The sequence below is a fragment of the Peromyscus eremicus genome, chromosome X (assembly GCF_949786415.1).
Source record: "Peromyscus eremicus chromosome X, PerEre_H2_v1, whole genome shotgun sequence".
In the NCBI taxonomy this organism is placed as follows: domain Eukaryota; kingdom Metazoa; phylum Chordata; class Mammalia; order Rodentia; family Cricetidae; genus Peromyscus; species Peromyscus eremicus.
The window spans coordinates 28,212,904-28,234,026 of record NC_081439.1 but is presented as its reverse complement, the minus strand read 5'-3'; the positions used below and the strand labels follow the sequence as shown (position 1 = coordinate 28,234,026).

General features: G+C 38.4%; 2 protein-coding genes across 7 annotated transcripts in view; both read right to left on the bottom strand.

Annotated features, from left to right (window-relative positions):
* Positions 1-21,123, bottom strand: part of Cdkl5 (cyclin dependent kinase like 5) — a 190,573-nt gene that overhangs the window by 95,163 nt on the left and 74,287 nt on the right. The gene's annotated exons all lie outside the window — the stretch shown is intronic.
* Positions 7,252-11,512, bottom strand: LOC131899932 (gap junction alpha-6 protein-like). The gene is made up of 2 exons (XM_059251404.1): positions 11,312-11,512; positions 7,252-8,337 (listed from the first exon to the last, which is right to left on the bottom strand). Exon 2 carries the CDS (start codon positions 8,275-8,277, stop codon positions 7,423-7,425), a length of 855 nt encoding a protein of 284 aa, XP_059107387.1. The 5' UTR covers positions 8,278-8,337; positions 11,312-11,512; the 3' UTR covers positions 7,252-7,422.

The window sequence follows — 21,123 nt, the reverse complement described above, 5'->3', positions numbered from 1 at the left end:
ATAAAACAACAGACTTGGTATTTTTTAAAAAGTATTTGGTCTTCATATTCAACTCCCCATTATTTTATCTTACATATGAACTACCTCATATTAAAGACCTGGAAGATGAACTATTTATCATAATCACACATGGAGGCTTAATGGCCTAGTCATGTCATTGTAAGCACTAAAGATAAAAAGAGGAAGACAAATTCCCCAATGTGGCAACTAATGGAACAACAGCCATCTGTAACTCTTTAGTAGTTCAACGATGTTAGAGAAATAGCCAAATAACACTATAAATTTGAATCAAAGTTTTGTGTCTGGTTATCTAATGTCAAGAATATCACTGAATATAAAGAACTCAACCCAACAGCAAAACAAACAATAACAACACACCCAAACAAATAACTGAATTTTTTAACATGGCAATAGACTTTGACAGGCATCTCTCAAAAGAAAACACATAAATGGCAAAACGGAATATGAAAAAATGCTCAACAGCACCACTCCCCAGGGAAATGCCAATCAAAATCACACTGAAGGAGCTGGAGAGATGGCTCAGTGGTTAAGAATGCTGTGGCCGCTTTTCTAGAGAACACAGGTTTGATCCCCAGGACCCACATGGTGGTTCATAACTGTCCAAAACTCCAGTTCCAGTGGAATCCACTGCCTTCTTTTGGCCTCTAAAGGTACCAGGAATGCACATGGTACATAGATATACATACATACAATCACCAATACATATAAAATAATTTTATAAAATTTAAAAACTACAACATAATTATCTCCTTACTCAAGTAAGAATGGTTATCATCAAAAAGACAAAAGACATGAAGTGCTAGGGGCGACATGGAGAAAAAGGAAAATATACACAATGTTGGTAGAAATATAAATTAGTATAGGGGCATCATAGAGAACAAAATGAAAAACAGATCTTCCACATGGCCTAGCAGCCCTACTACTGGCTACATGTATAAAAGAAATGAAATACAGACATCTGCACTCTCGCATTTAGTACAATACTATTCACAATAGTGAAGAAGAAAATAAAAATGTACATATACATAATAAAATACTGTGTAGCCATAAAGAGAAGGAATCTTACCATTTGAGACAGCATATAAGGAATTAAAAGTCATTGTGCTAAGTGAAGTAAGAGAGGCATAGAAAGTACCATAAAATCCCATTCACATTTGGATATAAAACTGTGGACCTTATAGGAAAAAATAATATCAATGAGTAAAATATTAAAAATCCTCTTCAAATATCATTATCAAAGACCTCAATGAGATCACAAGTTTTTATCTTTTAACATGCTTCTTCTGCCACATCTAATTACTTGCAGTTTCTCAACTGAGTCTTTATATATACTTGTTTCCATCTGTTCAAGTATTCATTCAGTCTTCATTCATTCATTTCATTGACAAACATTTTTCAAGTTTCTACTGTGTGATAGGCACTATGCTAACAGTGCAAGGGGGCTCTTTTCTCATAGAGGTTACATTCTGGAAGCAAAAGCTAAAGACAAAAGAAGACAACCGGGGCCGGGGACGTGGCTCAGTAGTAGAATGCTTATCTAGAATGCATGATTTAACCCTAATACCACAAAAAAGTAGATGACGGTAACAGCTTATTAGAGAAAACAGAGATGGGACAACTCCACAGTCTCTGTGCAGGCAGGGCATTTCAAGGAAGGAACACATTTTAGCTTTCCTTACATGAAAGTAAGGCAGCTACACTGCTACTTCATTCCTCTTTCACCTTCACACCATTTCCCTGGGAAGCATTTGCAGGGCCTTCTAGCTTGTTCCGTCACTTCTCTTTTCATGATCTCTAGCGTTCTATCTACACCTCCATCAAAGAACTTCCCTATGACTGACCATGTGGCCTCACTTCCCAAGCTAGGCAACAATTAACATTTGTGAGAACAGGGGCCTTATTTTAACTCTGTACCACAATGCGAAGCAGAAAGGACCTCCAAAAGGATGAGATGGACCAGCTGGACATGCCAGTTTTGTTGTTATTTTGTTTTTTCTTTTTTTTCTTTTGAGACCGAAGCCTACTTTGTAGTCCAGGCTGCTCCCCACTTTGTTGCAATCATCTTGCCTCAGCCTCCCACATGTTGGGCTTGCAGGTGTGAGCCACTGTGACTGGCTAGTACACAACTTTTAAGTACCTCTGATGAAATTTTCAGTAATCATAAAGAAATGAGACAAAGGACATCCTGGACAAGGAAATGAGACAGGAAATTTTAACTAAAAACATTGAAAAAGTAAAGACTGAAATATTGCTTTGTTAAAAGGATGAACTAAATCTCAGCTTAAAACCATTTTCTTTTTATACACTGTTCATTCTCTGACAAACGGCATTCCTCAAGGACACAGAGCACAACCCATTACTGTATTGTTGTTAGCCTTTTCCTTCCATATAGTAAGCTTTCTATAGATGCTGACCATGCCCTTCATGTCCTTTGTCCTAAATCCACAGCAAACTGTCTGCTTAATGAATTAATTTCAAGTTTTAAAGTTCATCTGTGCGGTTTGTCTTTAACTAGGACAAAGACTATCCTTACATCAATAAATTATATTCAAATTGCATGGTCAATGAAGCTGAATGAATTTGAAAATGTCTGCTTCAGATATATCACAATGGGCTAAGTGCTTCAAGATATTTAAGAGAAAAAGTGAGAAATTTTGGGAAAAAACAAAATATATATTATTTCTTAACAAACAGCAGAAATTTTATATTCAGTACTCTGTATTTACATGGAATAGAATGAACTGTTAAGACACAGTACCAAGTGCATGGGGTATGTATGCAAATGGGGAAATGAATTGTTTTTGCTGAAAAGGTAAAGAGAAGCATGGATCTTTTCTAGTAGAGGAACATGTCTGACTTATAACTGCTTCACTGAAGTCCTTGAGTTAACAGTCTAAATTAAGCATAGATAACATTGGCATACTGGCTTTGAATTATTTCCTTCTAGTTATTCTGTATTTGGACAAAAATGAAGCTAAAGTAGTAGAATTGATTAGAAGACATAAAGAAATACAATATAGAATAAATATACATATCAGAAACCACATGTTAAATTTTCTATCAAGCACTACGAGCTATTTCAAAGCAAGGACTACTGATCATCAAGGGTCCACTGCAGCTACCTGATAAAAGTAAGTCTGAAGAATGAACTAATATTATCATGTAAAATATTGCTTATAGCCAGATATGCTAGTGTATACCTGCAATTCCAGCACTTGGGGGGCTGAGGCAAAAGGATTATGAGTTTGAAGCCACTCTGTACTACACAGTGCATTCAAGCAAGCTTGAGCCACACAGATATATAGCAAGACCCCATTTCAAAAATAATTTTTAAAGTGTTGCTTATAAACTTTATTTGGGGATCTTTATTATAACACACAGACACACACACACAGAGGGAGACAGACAGACAGACAGACAGACAGACTGAGACAGACAGAGAGAGAGAGAGAGAGAGAGAGAGAGAGAGAGAGAGAGAGAGAGAGAGAGATCGATCTAGCTCTGGCCCAGAAAGGATAGCCTCTTTGTTCCCAGGTTCCCCAGGTGGTATTAACCTCTGACCTCCACATGTGCTTGCACAGGCAGGCACACACGCACACATGCACACACACACACACACACACACACACACATATATATATATATATATATATATATATATATATATATATATCACGATAGTACACACAAACAACAACAAATACCAAAAGAACCAACTTAAAAAGTGTTATGGCCTATATAATTTGTTTAAATAGCATCCTTGAAATGACAAAACTATATAGGTTAAGTAAAGATTAGGAGTTACCAAGGGCCAGGGATAAGGAAAAAAATGTGGCTATGACTATAAAAAGGTACTATTGCTAAAACTACAGTGTATTTTGACTATAGTGGGCACACAACTCTGCACAAATTATAAACAACTCTACACAAGTTATATATAACTAAACACAATGAGTGTATATAAAATGGGTGAAATCTGAAGGTTAATGGATTATGTCAATGTCAATTGTCTACCTATGATATTATGCTAAAAGTTAACAGGTATAATGGTGCACACTTCTATTTCTAGTAAATGGCAGGTAGAAGCAGAAAAAAAGTCAGACATTCAAAGTCACTCTTGACTACATATTCAGTTCAAGACCAGCATGAGTTACAAGAGATCCTGTTTTAAAAACACAAACAAACAAATAAAAATACAGCAAAGGTTGGGGGTGTAGCTCAGTGGCAGAGTGCTTGCTTGGCATGCACAAAGTCATGGGCCAATGCAGATGAACGGTCTTATTAAATAAGAAACACAGAGCCAAATGCAGAGTTAATAGCCCAAGGTCAGAGCAATAGATAAGAGCTAAAAACCTTACCCTTCACTGCCGCTGTTGTCCTACCTCTCTGCAAGAGACCTACTTCCTGTGTGTTTGTACTTTTTATTGACTTTCTGTTCTGCCTTCTCATTGGTTGTAAACCCAACCACATGACCTCCTCGTCACTGACTGTCTGTACAGACCTCCAGGTCTTCTATGGTTGGTATTGAGATTAAAGGTGTGTGTCTCCATGTTGGCTGTATTCTTGAACACACAGAGATCTGCCTAGCTCTGCCTCCCAAGTGCTGGGATTAAAGGCGTGCGCCACCACTGCCCAGGTTCTGCTATGGATTGCTATTAGCTCTGACCCCCAGGCAAGTTTATTTATTAACATACAAATAAAATCACATTTCAGTACAAATAAAATATCGCCATATTCCCAATCTGCAGCACTGTATAAACCAGGCATAGTGACACACACTTATAATCCCAGCACTAAGGTGAAGGCAAGAGGATCAGAAGAAGTTCAAGGTCATCTTCAGCTTCATAGTAAAGCACCACAGCTTCAAGACCAGACTGGGATACATGATACCTGGTTCTATGACTTTCTTAAGAAACACTTATTTGGTCAGATGTGGAGGTACACACTTTTAATCCCAATGGAGTTTAAAGTCTATGGAGACAAAGTTAGATGGATCTCTGTAAATTCAAGGCCAGTCTTTATCTACATAGGGAGTTCCTTAAAGGCAAATTCTGAACCAAACAAGGCTACATAGAAAGAGCCTGTCTCAAAAAACGTTACTACTGAATATAATGATATACAGAGTCTATTATTTCTTACAAGTATGTTTGAATCTGCAATTACCTCACGGTAAAAAGTGTAAAGAAAACAAGCAAGCTACATGTGAAAATGAAATAGGAACAGGAGTGACAGTAGCAGAGCCCAATCTGATTCCATGGTTTCAGAACTTTTGCAGTGTCCAAAAGGCACAAGCACCCCATTACTAAATAACTGCTTAATCTTCACAAACCACTTCTAAAAAGAAGAACTAAAACTCATCATTTAACTAAGAGACTAAGTTTTCCAAATAAGACTGTGTCAACTGTCAGAACCAGACGTTATAAGCTACAGGTTTGATGATCTATACCTGTGTTCTCCACTTCCCCCAGTTCCCTGTGATGGGAAGATGCTTAATGATGAGAGTACATCCCTTAAAAAGGAAGGGAAAAAACCCAACTACATTCTTTTTGCATATCTGGAAGTCATGGATATAGCCATGATTCTGTTACATGAAATGAAGAAGGCTGATCCTAGAATCATGTCACAGAGTCACTCCACCTGAATTTTAAAAACTGTAGTGAATACAGTGTATTGCTTCATGGGCAGGAGGTAGGGGAGTGTCTCACATTGTACCCCAAGCTAGCCTAGAACACTCTGCAATTGTGTGGCCTCCATGAGCCACCACACGCAGCTTAGTTTGCTTAAATTAAGATGCACCAATGGAGAGTTCAAAAGACCAGTAAGAAGCTATCAGAGGAGGAATACACATGGACCACACTCTCACAACTTTATTGAATAAAGAATTCTCTAGAATAAGATATGATAGGCCTGCATTGCATGAAACAAAGCTGAACATGATAGTAGATTAACATCAAATGGTAACCAAATTATTATTTCTTGAATAAAATTATGTGTGGAGCTGACATGCAAGAACAAAAGTCTGCAGCTCAACATTTTTCAATCATCTGTGGAATGTTTCAAAAGGCATTAGAAGAAATGGGTATTATTTCTTTTATTTGTTTCAAATCAGTTACACAGGTATTACACAAACCTTCCTCACCCTCTCCTACTTTCCAAATAAAATCTTAACATGAACATGAAAAATGCCAGTCATCCCAAGAGACTGCCAAACTCACAGCAGAAGGCAACATCTGAATTAATATGCATTATGTAGAAGAAAGTCAAGAATGTCCACTATTGCCAAATTCGTGTAGGCACATTTCATAGTTCACCTCTAAGCATGTCTTTAAGTTTGTAGTGTTCACAAGCGCTGTTTCAGTACAATTGCTTCATTTGGGGCTCTGACTCTATCTTGGAAAAGAAAAATAAATTGTTTCTGTCAGCAACAGGATTGCTGCTATAATATACAAGAGAAAAAGACAACTCATCACAATTAACAGAACTATTACACATCATTCAATAAAGTGGGGGATGCATTTTAAGGGAAAAGATAATTTACTTTTACATCAGGAATTAAACAGTATAAACACAGTATGGACTCAAACACTAAAATCCAAGAGAAAGGCTCAACTTTCAATGGTATGTTTGTATTATTTTAAAATGTAGGTTTGTGAATTTACACCGTATCTGCTTCTATGGATAAATAATAAATCACTCTTTCCCATACACAGAACCATTCTAAGGTAATATGGGAGAGGAATGGCCCTTATGCATTGCCTAATACAAGTTATATTTGGACTAGAAGTTCTTTGAGTCAGTCATTTTATTTATTTAGTTCATTTGTTTAAGTTACTACCTTTTAATTCTTGTGCTACTTGAGATCTTACACATGCTAGACAAATCATCTACCAGTGAGTTAGATGCCTAAGCCTCCAGAGTCAAGCACTTTAAATAGTAACACATGCCTTGGTTACAAGTCTCTTCCACTTCCTATCCCAGACCCTGTGGTCTAATGTCTTTGTATTTGCTAGTTTTTACAATTGAGGCCATTGAACACCATCTGTACTGAAGCATGGGTACACTTTCTACTACACTTTGATTCCCTTTAGCAACCAAGCAAAATCACAATGTTTTCAAGCCCAAACTGCAATATCTAGGATAGCAGGCTGCTATTGTCATGACCACTGCTACTGCTGGATATCTAGTGTTCAATATCTTTGTTTTGCTTTTCTCTCTACCCAAACCCTCTGCAACACTAGTGTTCAATATCTTTGTTTTGCTTTTCTCTCTACCCAAACCCTCTGAAAATTCTGCTTATCAGAGTGAAGACAAGGCTGAGTGCAAGGCAGAAAGGATACTTCCTGCCTGCCCTTCCCCGCTTTGACTCTGTTACACACTGTAACTGACATAGTTTTGCTCACTTTAAACATAGACTGAAGATTGTTTCACAGGAACCACCTGATCCTTAGGAACCATGGTAGCGAGAACACTTGGTGAGGACTCCTGGGAAAGGCTCTGTATTTCAGCTGTACCATAGTAAAACTCATCCTCATCTCTCACACAATTCTTAATGGTGTTAAATAAGACTTGGACCAGCTCAATTATATTCAAGACTAAAGATACCAGGGACACCACCAGCATTAAGAGGATGAAGATGCTTTTTTCTGTGGGGCGAGAGGGAAAGCAGTCCACCTGATGCAGGCAAGGAAAGTGTTCACAAATGTAAACGGTCTTCAGGGTAAATCCATAAATGTACCACTGGATCAGCACAAAGGCCACCTCAAAGACAGACTTGAAGAAGATACTGAGTATGTAGGTCAGCAGCAACCTGCCTCTAATTTTCACCTTCCTATGGGCTTCACTGCCACACTTGGACTTCTTTACTTCAATTTTCTGCCAGTGAATTTCCACACTGGCACCATCAAAGCGAGCAACTCCAAGTTCCTTCTCTTGCTTCTTCGACTTCTTTTTCTGCCGAATGGCATGGAACACATGTGCCAGGTATAAGAGTGTAGGCACAGACACGAATATGATCTGTAGGACCCAGAGGCGCACGTGAGAGATCGGGAAAGCTTGGTCATAGCAGACATTTTCACAACCAGGCTGCTGAGTGTTGCAATGGAAATTGAGCTGGTCGTCACTCCAGGCTGACTCGATGGCAGTCTCCAGGAGCAGAATCCGGAAAACGAAAAGGATCTGCAGCCATATCTTTCCTCCAGCTCTGGAGTAGGGTTGAGACTTGTCTAGAAGCTGGTCTAAGGCACTCCACTTACTCATGCTGCCCTTTTGTTGTTCTTGCACTTTAAAGGGAAGTGGGCACACCAAGTGATTGCACGCCTTGGAGGATGAAGTAAATGACAAAGTAAGTTCAAGAGTCACACCTGCCTGAAGGTTAAAAGCCTGCTGCTGCTGCTTGGTACCTTCCTCGTGCCTTCTCCTAATAAGAGACTATTGCTGACACCAGGTAAAAGCTAGCTTATGTGAATTCCTTTTTTTATAAATGGTAAGTGTTCCTACACCAGAACATATGTGTATCTAGAATGGAACAAGTTACATAAATGGGAAAACAGATAAATTTAAAGGTCGTCTTCATTTAAGTAGAAGACAATCTCCAAAAATAATGAGTCAACTCTTTGGCATATTAACAATTCATACTCATACACTGATTGATGCTGCTTCAGAAGTTGGGCCAACATTTCCCAAAGAGAGACAATGATATTCATTCATCCATTATTTATTCAGTGTCTACAAGGTGAAATGTACTATAATAGGCATGAGCTCTTACTGGTGAGTAAAAGAGAATATACTTGTGGAACGTACAATCAACTGGGGAAAATATATCATTTCAAATATGGTGTTTTGCTGGTACATGCCAGTCTCAGAAGACTGAAGCTGAAGGATCACGCAGAGTTCTAGGCCGACCTCTGCTACCTAGTGAATTCCAGACCAGCCTGGGATACCTATTGAGTTATCCTGAGCTACAGAGAGCTTGTCTCAAAAAGCATAACATTTTATTAAATACATGATATAATTTATAAATACATAATATAATTTATTATAAGATAAGTCATTTCATTTTGGAATTATGAAATGACTTATAATAAATTATATATTGTATATATGTGTAAGATGTATCTTACACCTTAATTTCAGAAATAGGTGTATGTGTGTGTATGTGTGTGTGTGTGTGTGTGTGTGTGAGAGAGAGAGAGAGAGAGAGAGATCTTATAATCAAAGCAAGTCTCAGTGAGCAAGCGAATATACAATAGCTGCAAATTTAAATAGATGCTGAGAAGATAACAACCAGGAGGCACTGACAAAGAATAAGGTAAGAAAGCTCCAGCCAGATTGATTAGAGATAGTCAGACAAAAAGTAAGAAAATGATTGCTGCATGTGAAAGAAACAGCAGAGATTAGAAAGGTGAAGAACTTGCCATATTCAAAGAATTAAAAGGCAGGAGGTTGAGGCAGCTGTTGAGGAAGTGGGCAGTGTAAGGGATGAGGGTCCCAGAAGAGCTGTGTCAGGGACCACTTAGCAGCAGAAAGCCTGGATGCTGAAACAAAGATAACACTGTGAAACTAGGACAAGACCAAGGCCATGGAAGAAGTTACAAAAGGTTGGTTGAGGCTTGCAGGGCGAGTGGGAGGGCTAGCAGGACAGGCAGGACAGGATTAGAGCAAGGGACATGGAGATCAGAAAAGGATGGGAACTCTATGCTAAGAGATAGCAAGTGAGTTTTGGTGGACACAAAATGTGACGAGGATATCAAGAACAATGGGGACCTGGAGTTAGGAGGATATAATTATGATATATGAAGATCTTAAGATGAAAACATTTTCAGGAGGAGCATTGATACCATCCCCTAGCCTACTGAATGTGGGTGGAAGCTGGTATGATGCAAACTACGAGCTGAACAGTTCTGAAGACTTGCTAGTCTTCATCCATTTCCTCCCTAGAGCCCCTCATTCTTTGCGAGTGAAGGGCTTTCTAGCTCCAATTCAGAGAATAATAAATGAGTTTCACCAGGAATGGGCCACAGATAATTTTTACATAACAAACAACTAATATTTTTAATTAAATACTTTCAATGCAGCCAATCATTTATAAAGTAATTTTCATCTGCTGAGTTAAAATTACATTCATCATACTTAACATTTTAATTCCCCTCCTTCAAAAAACATTTTCCTAAACACAGATAGTCATTGTAAACAATTGGGTATAATAAAACAGGAAAAAAATTTCTTAACACAAACACAGTAAGACTTTGCCAATTAATAACCAATTTTAGACACCATACAACTAATTTGCTTTTGGTTTAATGGCCATTCCTCACAGTACATTCTGTGAGGAAAAACAAAATTTAAAATGAATCCTAGAAAAAGTGCAAAGTTAACGAAATTCACAGCGTGTCAATCACCTGACACTGATTGCAACTGTTATCCACGAATAAGAACTGGAGCTTCCCCAAATTAAAATTGTTAGCAAGTTATCAAATTATAAGGCTTCAAAGTACACAAAGTACTTTCTCAGCTGGATAAATAACACATTTTAGATGAACTGTCCTCTGTCGCACAGATTATAAAAGTAGTCCTATTAAGCTAAAGTCACCAAGATCTGGAGTTTATAATTAGTTCGTTCCTCCAGGCTAATTGAAAACAAGGCCCTGGCAGTCTAAGACTTCCACTCTCATTCATTTGTCAAATTTAAACAGGGCCGAGTCTCCAGAGATTGGAAAGTGCCTTAAAAATTGAGTTACTTTTGCAACAACAAATAGGGTAAAATAGTAAAGAAACTCCCCTAGAACTACCTTAGCACATTCTCTAAAAGGTAAATCAAAAAACAATGCTGGGGGAAGCAAGAGTCGGATTTTTTTTTTTTTTTTATGAATTCAGGGCACAGTTCTTAGCAATTTTCAAGAACTATATCAAGTTCTTAAGCTTTTCAAATATTTTGGTCTGAAAAAGTTCTTACTAAACATATGAAAATGGAGATCTAAGATTCAAAAAGATGAAAATAACTGAGAATGAGTCATCTTAGCCAAGCAAATGGTTCACAGGAAAGTTTAAAACCCTCTTGTAGAGCATTATTTTTAAACTGGACAAGATCTTTCTAATTTTAAAATATAAACGTAGGACTTCCAGTTTCAGCTCCAACACATGCAGTGCTCACAAATATCATCACTCTTGTCATTACAGCAAGAAAAACCCTAACAAACTGAAAATTGGCAAGTGTGCTCCAGCCCACCGGAAAACATACTAGCCCCCTATCTCTAGATAGGAAAATACATGCAATCACACCCAAGACTCTTACCTGAGGCAGAAAAGCAATCTGACAAATGCTGAGTGACACAAGCTTGTGGAGTGAGAGTTCCAAGGAGAAGAGACCCTCCTACTCCACGGCTTTGCCTCCAGGAATCTCACCAGGTTCTGGCTCTGAAATCTCCTCCCCTTTGAAGGAGAGGAAAAGTAACCATTCTGAAATATCCCCAGAAGTAAGAGCCAATAGGAATCTTTTCCTTGCTCCGCATGGTGGCGCCTGCCTTTAATGCCAGCACTTGAGAGACAGGCAGTTTGAGGCCAGCTTGGGAGTTCCAGGACAGCCAGAGCCACACAGAGACCCCGTCTCAAAAAAACAAAAATAAAATAACAACAACAACAAACAAACAAAAAAAAAAAACCTCTTCTTGCCGGGCGGTGGTGGCGCACGCCTTTAATCCCAGCACTCGGGAGGCAGAGCCAGGCGGATCTCTGTGAGTTCGAGGCCAACCTGGGCTACCAAGTGAGTTCCAGGAAAGGCGCAAAGCTACACAGAGAAACCCTGTCTCGAAAAAAAAACCAAAAAAAAAAAAACAAAAAAAAAAAAAAAAAAAAAAAAACTCTTCTTTGGGGAAGGAGAATGTAAGCATTTTTGAAATAAACACTGGAGAAAGGCAACAGTTTCAAGTCAATTCACTCTTATCGCCCAGGCCCACCTTGTACTTGGCATCTCCTGCCTCAGCCTCTCCAACAGCTAGGATTATAAGTCTGTACCATCGGACCCAGTTCAAATAAATTCAGAATGGTCTTCAATAACAAAGGCTAACAACACTCCCAACAAAATATATCAGAAGCTTATATATCCTGGAAGAAGGGGAACTAATTAGCTCTAGTCCGAGTGTTCCCTCTGTTTCACCTAACACAAGGGAAAAAAGAAGCAGTAGCCCTACAATTTGTAAAGAATACAGCCAAGGACTTGTGCCCGACTGAAGCCCTAGATTACAAAGCACTCTCCCCATCTTATTCTTTGCCACCATTTCAAGAAGGATCCAGTACACATCAACGGATCATCACCAAATGTGGCGCAAACAACAGTCTCTATTGAAAGATCTTTGGGAAAGGAAAGGGCCAAAGGGTAGAAAAAACAAATAAAAGGCACCAGAGCAGTGGTTCTCAACCTGTGGGTCACGACCCCTTTGGATGTCGCATATCAGATACCCTGCATGTCACATATTTATATTACGATTCATAACAGTAACAAATTACAGTTATGAAGTAGCAACAAAAATCATTTTGTGGTTGGGATCAGCACAACATGAGGGTCACATGAGGATATTAAAGGGTCACAGCTAGGAAGGTTGAGAAGCACTGCTCTAGAGAAAACTGAAGGCAGTAGCAGCTAAACTTCTACCATTAGAAATGGGCCGGTGAGGTAACATAGCTCAGCAGGTAAGGGTGGCTGGTGCCAACCCTGAGAACCTGAGTTACATTCTCAGAACTCACGTTCGAAGGAAACTTCAATCCCTGTGAATTGTCCTATGACCTCCACATGTGCAGCCACACACTTGCATGCATGCACACATACAAACCGAATGAATGAATGAATGAATGAATGAATGAAAAAAAATTTAATGGCTCAGTTCCTGGCTGAGAAACATAAACCATTTACTAAAGGCCTATTTATTTCAGTTTGTATCACCCAATATACCATATCCAGTGCGCACATACACAATACAAGGCATGCAAAAGGGTAAGAAAAACTATCTTAATAGACAAAGAAGTATCAGAACCAGATGAAGATAAGGCACAGCCTTGAGAATTATCACATAAGGAATTTAAAATAACTATGAATAAACCAGGCATTATGGTATATGCTTATAATCCTGGCACTCAGAAGGACCACTAGTTTAAGGTCAACTAAACCTACATAGTGAGACACTATGTCGAACAAAAACAAAACTATGATTAATGTATTAAGAACTCAGAAGTAGGCCTTTAATCCCAGCACTTGGAGAGGGAAAGGTAGGCAGATGGATCTCTGAGTTTGAGGCCAGCTGGGAATATACAGTAAGACCTTATACCTCAAAAAGAAATCAGAATGTTAAGAAAGAAAGGAAGGGGGAAAAATCAACTTTCCTAACCCTCTACAACTACTCCAACGCTTACAGCAATAGGAAACTCTTGTTGAAAGAGCTGGTTGTGATAAGAAAGCACTGTTCTTCCATCTCCCCGACCTCCCACTATAGCTCACAAAGAGAACTAGAACACAACTTCCTCAGCATTCACCACCATGCCTGCTTAGGTTATTTTTGAACATTGTAGCTAACATCATGCACTGGAAAGGTAATGGTAACTGAAAGCCTTTCTCTAAACATCGGGAACAAGACAAGACCACCTGTTTTGGTCATTTTCACAACTCTGTACTTGAAGTTCTAGCTAGATCAATTAGGCTAGACAAAGAAAGACATCCAACTTGGAAATGAATAAGGAAAACTATCAATTTTCACAGATGAAAATCCTAAAGAATCTACAAAACAAAACAAAACAAAATCTATTAGAGCTAATAAGGTTAGCAAAGTAGATCAAATAAGATCAAAACACAAAAACCAGCAAGCCTCAACGTGTGAAATGTGTAGCTACCATATAACCTAGGAATTCTGCTACTAGGTGTACATCCCAAAGTACTGAGAACAAGTACTTGGATCCTTGTATGTAAAGCAGTGTTCATAATAGTCAAAGATAGAAACAAGTGTCCATCAGCAAATGAATGGATTGGAAAATGCGAGGCACATATGATATATACACAATGTATCATATATACAACACAATACAATAATACATATTGTGTATATATCATATATTATGCATATGATTGATGATATATATGATCATATATAAGATACATACACAATATGTACACATGCACAATAATACAATGGAACACTACAAGAATGAAGTTCTCATATGTACAACATGGATGAACCCCCACAATATGATTTAATGGAAGAAGCCAGATAAAAAGGACAAATATTGTACTATTCCAGCAACACAAAACATCTACAATAGATAAAAGTCACAGAAAAGGAAAAGAAGCTTGAAGTTACTAAGTGCTGGGGTGGAGCAGGGAAAATATAGTGCTTAATTAGCTCCAAGTATCTATTTAGGCTAATGAAAAAAGATTGAAAACAGACAATGGTGCTGTTTTCACATCACCGAGAATACAATTAATATCACTCAACTGTACACTCAAAACGGTAAATTTTGTTATACAACTTTCATCACAGTTAAAAATAAACAGGAGTACTGCTCTATACAACCAACAAACAATCTTAAACAGAAATTAACAGATCAATTTCAGTTACAAAAGCATGAAAACAAATAAATGAATAAATTAAATACTTGGGGATAAATTTCAGATTCTTTGTCACCCCTAGTAAAATTCCAATGGCTTCCCCACCTCCAGGAATGAAAAAGCTGATCATACAATCAATATGGCAGCACAAGGTTCCTCAATATACAAAAGAGCATTGAAATGAAAAGAGCTGGAAGACTCAGACTTTCTTATTTCAAACTTTATTACACCGTTGTAATAATCAAGACAATTTGGTATTGGCATGAAGACAGGCACAAAGACCAATGGACAAAAATTAATGAAATGTACTCCCCCCACACACAGACACACACATCTATGGCCAAATGATTTTCAAAAAAGGTCTCAATACAAGTAAATGGAAGAAAGGACTGTTTACCAAAAGGTGCTAGTACAACTGGTTATTTGTATGTAAAAGAATGAAAGTAAGAGCAAGATGTGATGGCTCATGACTGCAATCCCAGCACTTAGTATGTGGAAGCAGGGAGAGTAGATGTTCAAGGTCATCCTTAGTCAAAGTTGACTTGGAAGGCAGCCTGGACTATTTGAGACCCAGTCTAAAAGAAAACAAAAGCAGGGGCTGGGGACTTTGCACTGTGAGTAAAGTGCCTGCCATGGAAGCGTAAGGACAGTCCCAGTTCAGAGCTTCAACACCCACATAAAAAGCCAAGCACAGCTGCACAAATGTATAAACACTAGTATGTGCAAATATGTCCACGGGGGATAGGGGTATCCCTGAAGCTTGCTGGCTGGCCAAGTTCAGTAAGAGACAATGTCTCATGAAGTAAGGTGGAGCAGGGCATGGTGGTGCACACCTTTAATCTCAGCACTAGGGAGGCAGCAGCAGGCAGATCTCAGTAAGAACAGCCTGGTTTACATAGTGAGATCTAGGACAGACGAGGATGCATAGTGAGATTCTGTCTCAAAAAAAAAAAGGGTAGATATTGATAAAGGAAGATACCTGGCATGTACACACACACACACAAAACACATACATTACACACAAACATGTGCCACACACCCCAAAAAAAACAAAACCAGGGGCTAGAGGGATGGCTCAATAGTTAAGAGCACTACCAGCTTTTCCAGAAGTTCAGAGTTGGATTCCCAACACCCACAGGATGACTCACAACCATCTATAGCTCTCATTCCAGAGGATCTACTGCCTCCTTTTGGCCTCCATGTGGGCTGCATGCATGTGGTGCATAGTCACATGCACATTAAATTAACTAGTTAATTTTAAATGAAAATAAGGTTGGACCTCTATATCACATTATAGGAAAATCATACAAATATTAACTCAAAATAGAACAAGGACCCAGTGAATATAAAAGCTAAATTATACTAGTATTCTAAACTTTCCACATCCTTAGATTTCAGGATGCAACCAATAAAGGGAAAGTGAATAGTATATCATCAAAATTAAAAGCTTTTATGCATCAAAGACATTAACAAGAATATGAAAAGGCCACCTACAGAATGAGAGAAAATACTTGCAAACCACATGCCTGACGAGAAATCAATTTAAAAATGGGCTTTTACAGGCAGATCTCTGTAAGTTCTAGGGCAGCCTGGGCTACATAGTGATCTTACAGAGATTTTGTCTTTAAAAAGAGTTGAAGAGACAATTCCCTAAATAAAATATACAAATGGTTGGACAGATGTCTCAGTGGTTAAGATTGCTGAGCTATCATAGGGACCAGAGTTCAGATTCCTACAACCATGTCAAACAGGCATCCTTGAGAAAGTCTGTAACACTCCAGGTCTAGGGAGACAGAAACATGAGGATCACTGGGGCTTTCTGGTTTCTAGCCTAGCTAAGACAGAAGCCCCAAGTTCAGTAAGGGATCCTGCCTTAAAGAAACAGGTAGAGAACGATTAAGGAGGATGCCTAATACCTTCCCCAGGCATGTGTCTATAGGTAGGAACACGTGCACATGCACACATTTATATGCATACATTCACAAACACAAATAAATCAACATAAATCTTTCTTTAAAAGACAGTATGCAAATGGCCAGTAAGTTCATGAAAAGATGTTCAACATAACCAATCACAGAGAAGTGTAAATCAAAACAACAATGAAGTACTACTTTACATCCACTTGGAAGGCTACTACAATGTTTAAAAAGGGAAATAAGGTGAAGATGTGGAAAAACTGGAGCCTTGCCTACATTGCTGGTGGGAATATAGAGTGCTGCTGCTGCTGCTATGGAAACCAGTTAGGCAGTTCCTCAGAAAAGTTAAACATAGAATTTCCATATGATAGTCTTTCCACTCCTAGGTATATACCCCACAGAACTGAAAACAGGATCTCTAATACTGGCACATGACTGTTCATAGCAACACTATTCATAATAGCCAACAGGAAGAATGATCAAACATCCATCCACTAAAAATACATAAACAAAATATGGTAGATGCAAACAATATAGCAAAATGTTATTCAGGCATGATAAAAAATGAAGCATTGATAAATGGTACAATGTGGATGAACCTCAAAAAACTTTGTTAAGCAAAGAAAACCAAATTCAAAAGTCACATGTTATACAATTTCGCATATATTAAATATTCAGAATATCTAAACCCATAAACACAAAAAGCAAATCCAATTACCAGGAGGAGAGTTGAAATGGGGAGTTTGCACTTAATAAATATGGAGATTTCTTTTAGAGATACAAAAATACTTTGAAACTTGAATGACTGTGAATATACTAAATGTCATGGAAATGTGCATTTGAAAATGGCTAATTTATGTAATGTTAATTGTAAATTAATTGAGGGGGTTAAAACTGTGTCTTAACTACCAGTTCTACTAAGAATCAATTTGTATGGGTCTTAGGAAATTAAACTACATAAGAATCAGTTTCCCCTACATAAAAGATAACTCTTTTTTTCTAAATTAGTTAGGAGGTAAGGTAGCTAACACAATACATGGATGAGAAACTTTAAACAAGAGTTATTGTTGGCTTATTAAAGCATTTATTTCTACTTGATTTATATAAGAAAGGCATTCAGTTGTTTTTCTCGAAAGAATTTTATTCTTCATATTGTGAGAATGTCTTTTTTTTTAAACCAAAGACTCACCAGGTGGTGGTGGCACACCTATAATCCCAGCACTCAGGAGGCAGAGGCAGGCGGATCTCTGTGAGTTCGAGCCCGGCCTGGTGCACAAAGCAAGTTCTAGGACAGACTCCAAAGTTACCACGAAGAAACCCTATCTCGAAACACCAAAATAAATAAATAAATAAATAAACAAACAAACAAATAAATAAATGTGAAAAACCCAAAGACTCTGCTCATTATTCTCAAGAAGAGTGTATTGTGCTTTGTTCATCTTTGGGTGGAATAACAGCTATTCCAAGTCACTTACTGGACAAGCATGAATAGTTTGTATATGTTCCTGTATGCCTGATTCCTAGAACATTCTACTTCTCTGTTTGACAGTTAATAGATGAAAGAGGTAACTACAAAAACTTTCCATGTAACCATTTAAAGAATTTACCCAAATCCAAATCAAAGAAAAAGTAATGTTCAGTGGAAATCCCCTACTTTATTAATGTTAATTCCTTAGGCTCCAAGAACCAGAAACTGAGACACTACGCTATTCCTGCTATATTCTCCTACTTAAGGTTTGCTTAGCAATAGAAATAAGCACATTCCTCTGTATTTTTTTTGTTTTTGTTTTTGTTTGTTTGTTTGTTTGTTTTTTCAAGACAGGGTTTCTCTGTGTAGCTTTGCGCCTTTCCTGGATCTCGCTCTGTAGACCAGGCTGGCCTCGAACTCACAGAGATCCGCCTGCCTCTGCCTCCCGAGTGCTGGGATTAAAGGCGTGTGCCACCACCGCCCCACATTTCTCTGTAAAAGCCAGAAGAGAAGTAGTTTGTTGCTTCAGGGTCACAGAATACAACTACTCGGCTCTTTAGCTATATCACAAAAGCATCCACAGAAATAGCACAAATGAATAGGGCTGTGTTCCAACAAAATCTTATTTATATATGAAATGGATTATAGGTCTGATTTGGCTCATGTGTGGTAGTTTGCAAACCCCAGATCTACACTTTCAGGGCAAATTCTCTTATCCATCTTAAGATGGTGGCCTTAAACTTAAAGGAAATGACCAGGGCCTATGGCTCAAGTTTCCAGTGTGTCATCTGAGTTCTATAGCCATCATTACTATAAAGAGGTTCTCACTATACTATTCTCACTCAGAGTGTCATCAGCTAATGGTGTTGCTTCCTAATTCTATTCTCAACTGAGTGGCAGTTGTCTTAAGGGGCACTGGGAAATATTGTAATATCCTATGGTTTTATTACTGACAAGAGTTTTTCATAAGCAGGCTTAAATAAAGAACTTAGCTGGAAAAAGGAGGTTTCACATTATCCTTTCAATTGCCATCTTCTATTAGATTTTTTGTTTGCTTGTTTTTTTCAAGACAGGATTTCTCTGTAGCTTTGGAGCCTGTCCTGGAACTCATTCTATAGACCAGGCTGGCCTCAAACTCACAGAAATCCACCTGCCACCACCGCCCAGCTAATATTAGATCCTTTAAGACTAGCCTCCCTAAACTACATTTTAAGCTTCCTGGCAATGCAAAATGTAATCTTACATGGGTTAGTTTGGCTAGGTGCACTAACGTTCTCAAAAGAGTTAATTCTTACTGAATTTAGAAGAGCATCTTTTTAGCTAAGTAGCTGATATTTTGTCAGCACTCAATAGATTTTTTTTTTTCTTAAGCAGCTATTTGTTCAAGTTTGCTTTATAATGTCAGGCCTAGAACACACTGATTTAAGTACAGAGGTAGATTTGAAAAAAAAAGTTGGGTCAGTGAGACAGCTCAGCAGATGAAGGTACTTACTGACCAAGCCTATCACCTCGAGTTCAACTCTTAGAACCTACACAAAGGTGGAAGGAGAGAACGGACTCCAGAGTTGCCCTCTGACCCTCACACATTCTGTAACACATGACACCCCCAACATGTGTGTCCATGTGTACATGTGTGAAGAGGATGTTTTTAAGTTCTTGATTTTTTTCTAAATGAAAATACTTTAACATATGAAATAAAGCTTTAAATTAAGAAATATTAAAGTTCAAAAGTATCATAGAATATGAATGATAGCTACTAATCATAAGTATTTTGGAGCTAGATTTTTTTTTTTGTAGGAATAGATCCACACTGCACTACTTTCCAGTCATTGGTTTCAACTGGACTATACTTATTACTTAAGAATATCCACTAAATGGGCATTTGTTAATTAACTTTTTCTTACATTATCAGTGAATGCATATTTCAAGCCTGTGCAGAAAAATAATCCATACTGATTATTGCTGTGGGATGGTCTGTATGTGCTCTGATTGGTCAATAAATAAAACACTGATTGGCCAGTGGCCAGGCAGGAAGTATAGGCGGGACTAACAGAGAGGAGAATTGAGAGAACAAGAAGGCAGAGGGAGACACTGCCAGCCACCACCATGACAAGCACCATATGAAGATGCCGGTAAGCTACGAGCCACATGGCAAGGTATAGATTTATAGAAATGGATTAATTTAAGATATAAGAACAGTTAGCAAGAAGCCTGCCACGGCCATACAGTTTGTAAGCCATATAAGTCTCTGTGTTTACTTGGTTGGGTCTGAGCAGCTGTGGGACTGGCAGGTGTCAGAGATTTGTCCTGACTGTGGGCCAGGAAGGAAAACTCTAGCTACAAATGGTTCCCAACGTGTTGGCAAGAGTTTCCACCTAAAACCTCAGAAAAAAGATTCTAAAACAGAGGTAAAAACAGCTTCCTAGTTGTCTCTCTCAAGTTAGTGGCAGCCTGCCAGTTTGAGCTACAATGGCGGGTTCCTGACGTGTGCACTCGACCTGCAGTATGGTGGGAATGAGGCCTCTGCAAGTGGCACATTAAGCTGTGTGGTGGATTTAGCCTTTGCTAGTACAAAACAAAAAAAGAGGTTTCTGGGCTACATGCTGCTTTGATAGAAGCATAGACCCACTATTTCTGAGAGCTGATGGCTCCCAGAGCTGGCAGAAAACATACCACCACCATGTTGGGAAGCTAAAGTGGGTGGAGCCAACAGCCACATCGCCATTTCAGTCTTTGAATGCTGCAGTTTAAAGCAATAGGCTCAAGGTAATATAAAAAATAAGCCACGTAAAGATGGCTACCACACAGAGAATCTGGATTATGTTCTCTTTGATATTTGTAACTGAAGAAAAACATTTGATTGCAAAAGCTGTTGAGTTATGCCAAAATGTATATTTTAAAGGTACCTTGACTTCAAACTTTGGATGTAAGGATATGTTGCTTTGGAAAGGAGGTTCTGCTTTTGTTTCCACAGAAACCAGAGGCTATGGATTTGTTCCAGATTAAGATACATCAGGTTTGACTAGCCAAGACTCCCTGAAAGGTGATACCAAGGCCCAGATGATCCAACATCCAGAACCGTTTCAAGGCAACTGGCTCAGACGATACACCCTCACAGACTACTCCATATT

What these genes read in the sequence shown, in the direction of transcription:
- LOC131899932 (XM_059251404.1), bottom strand. Translation starts at nt 8,277, where the DNA reads ATGAGTAAGTGGAGTGCCTTAGACCAGCTTCTAGACAAGTCTCAACCC.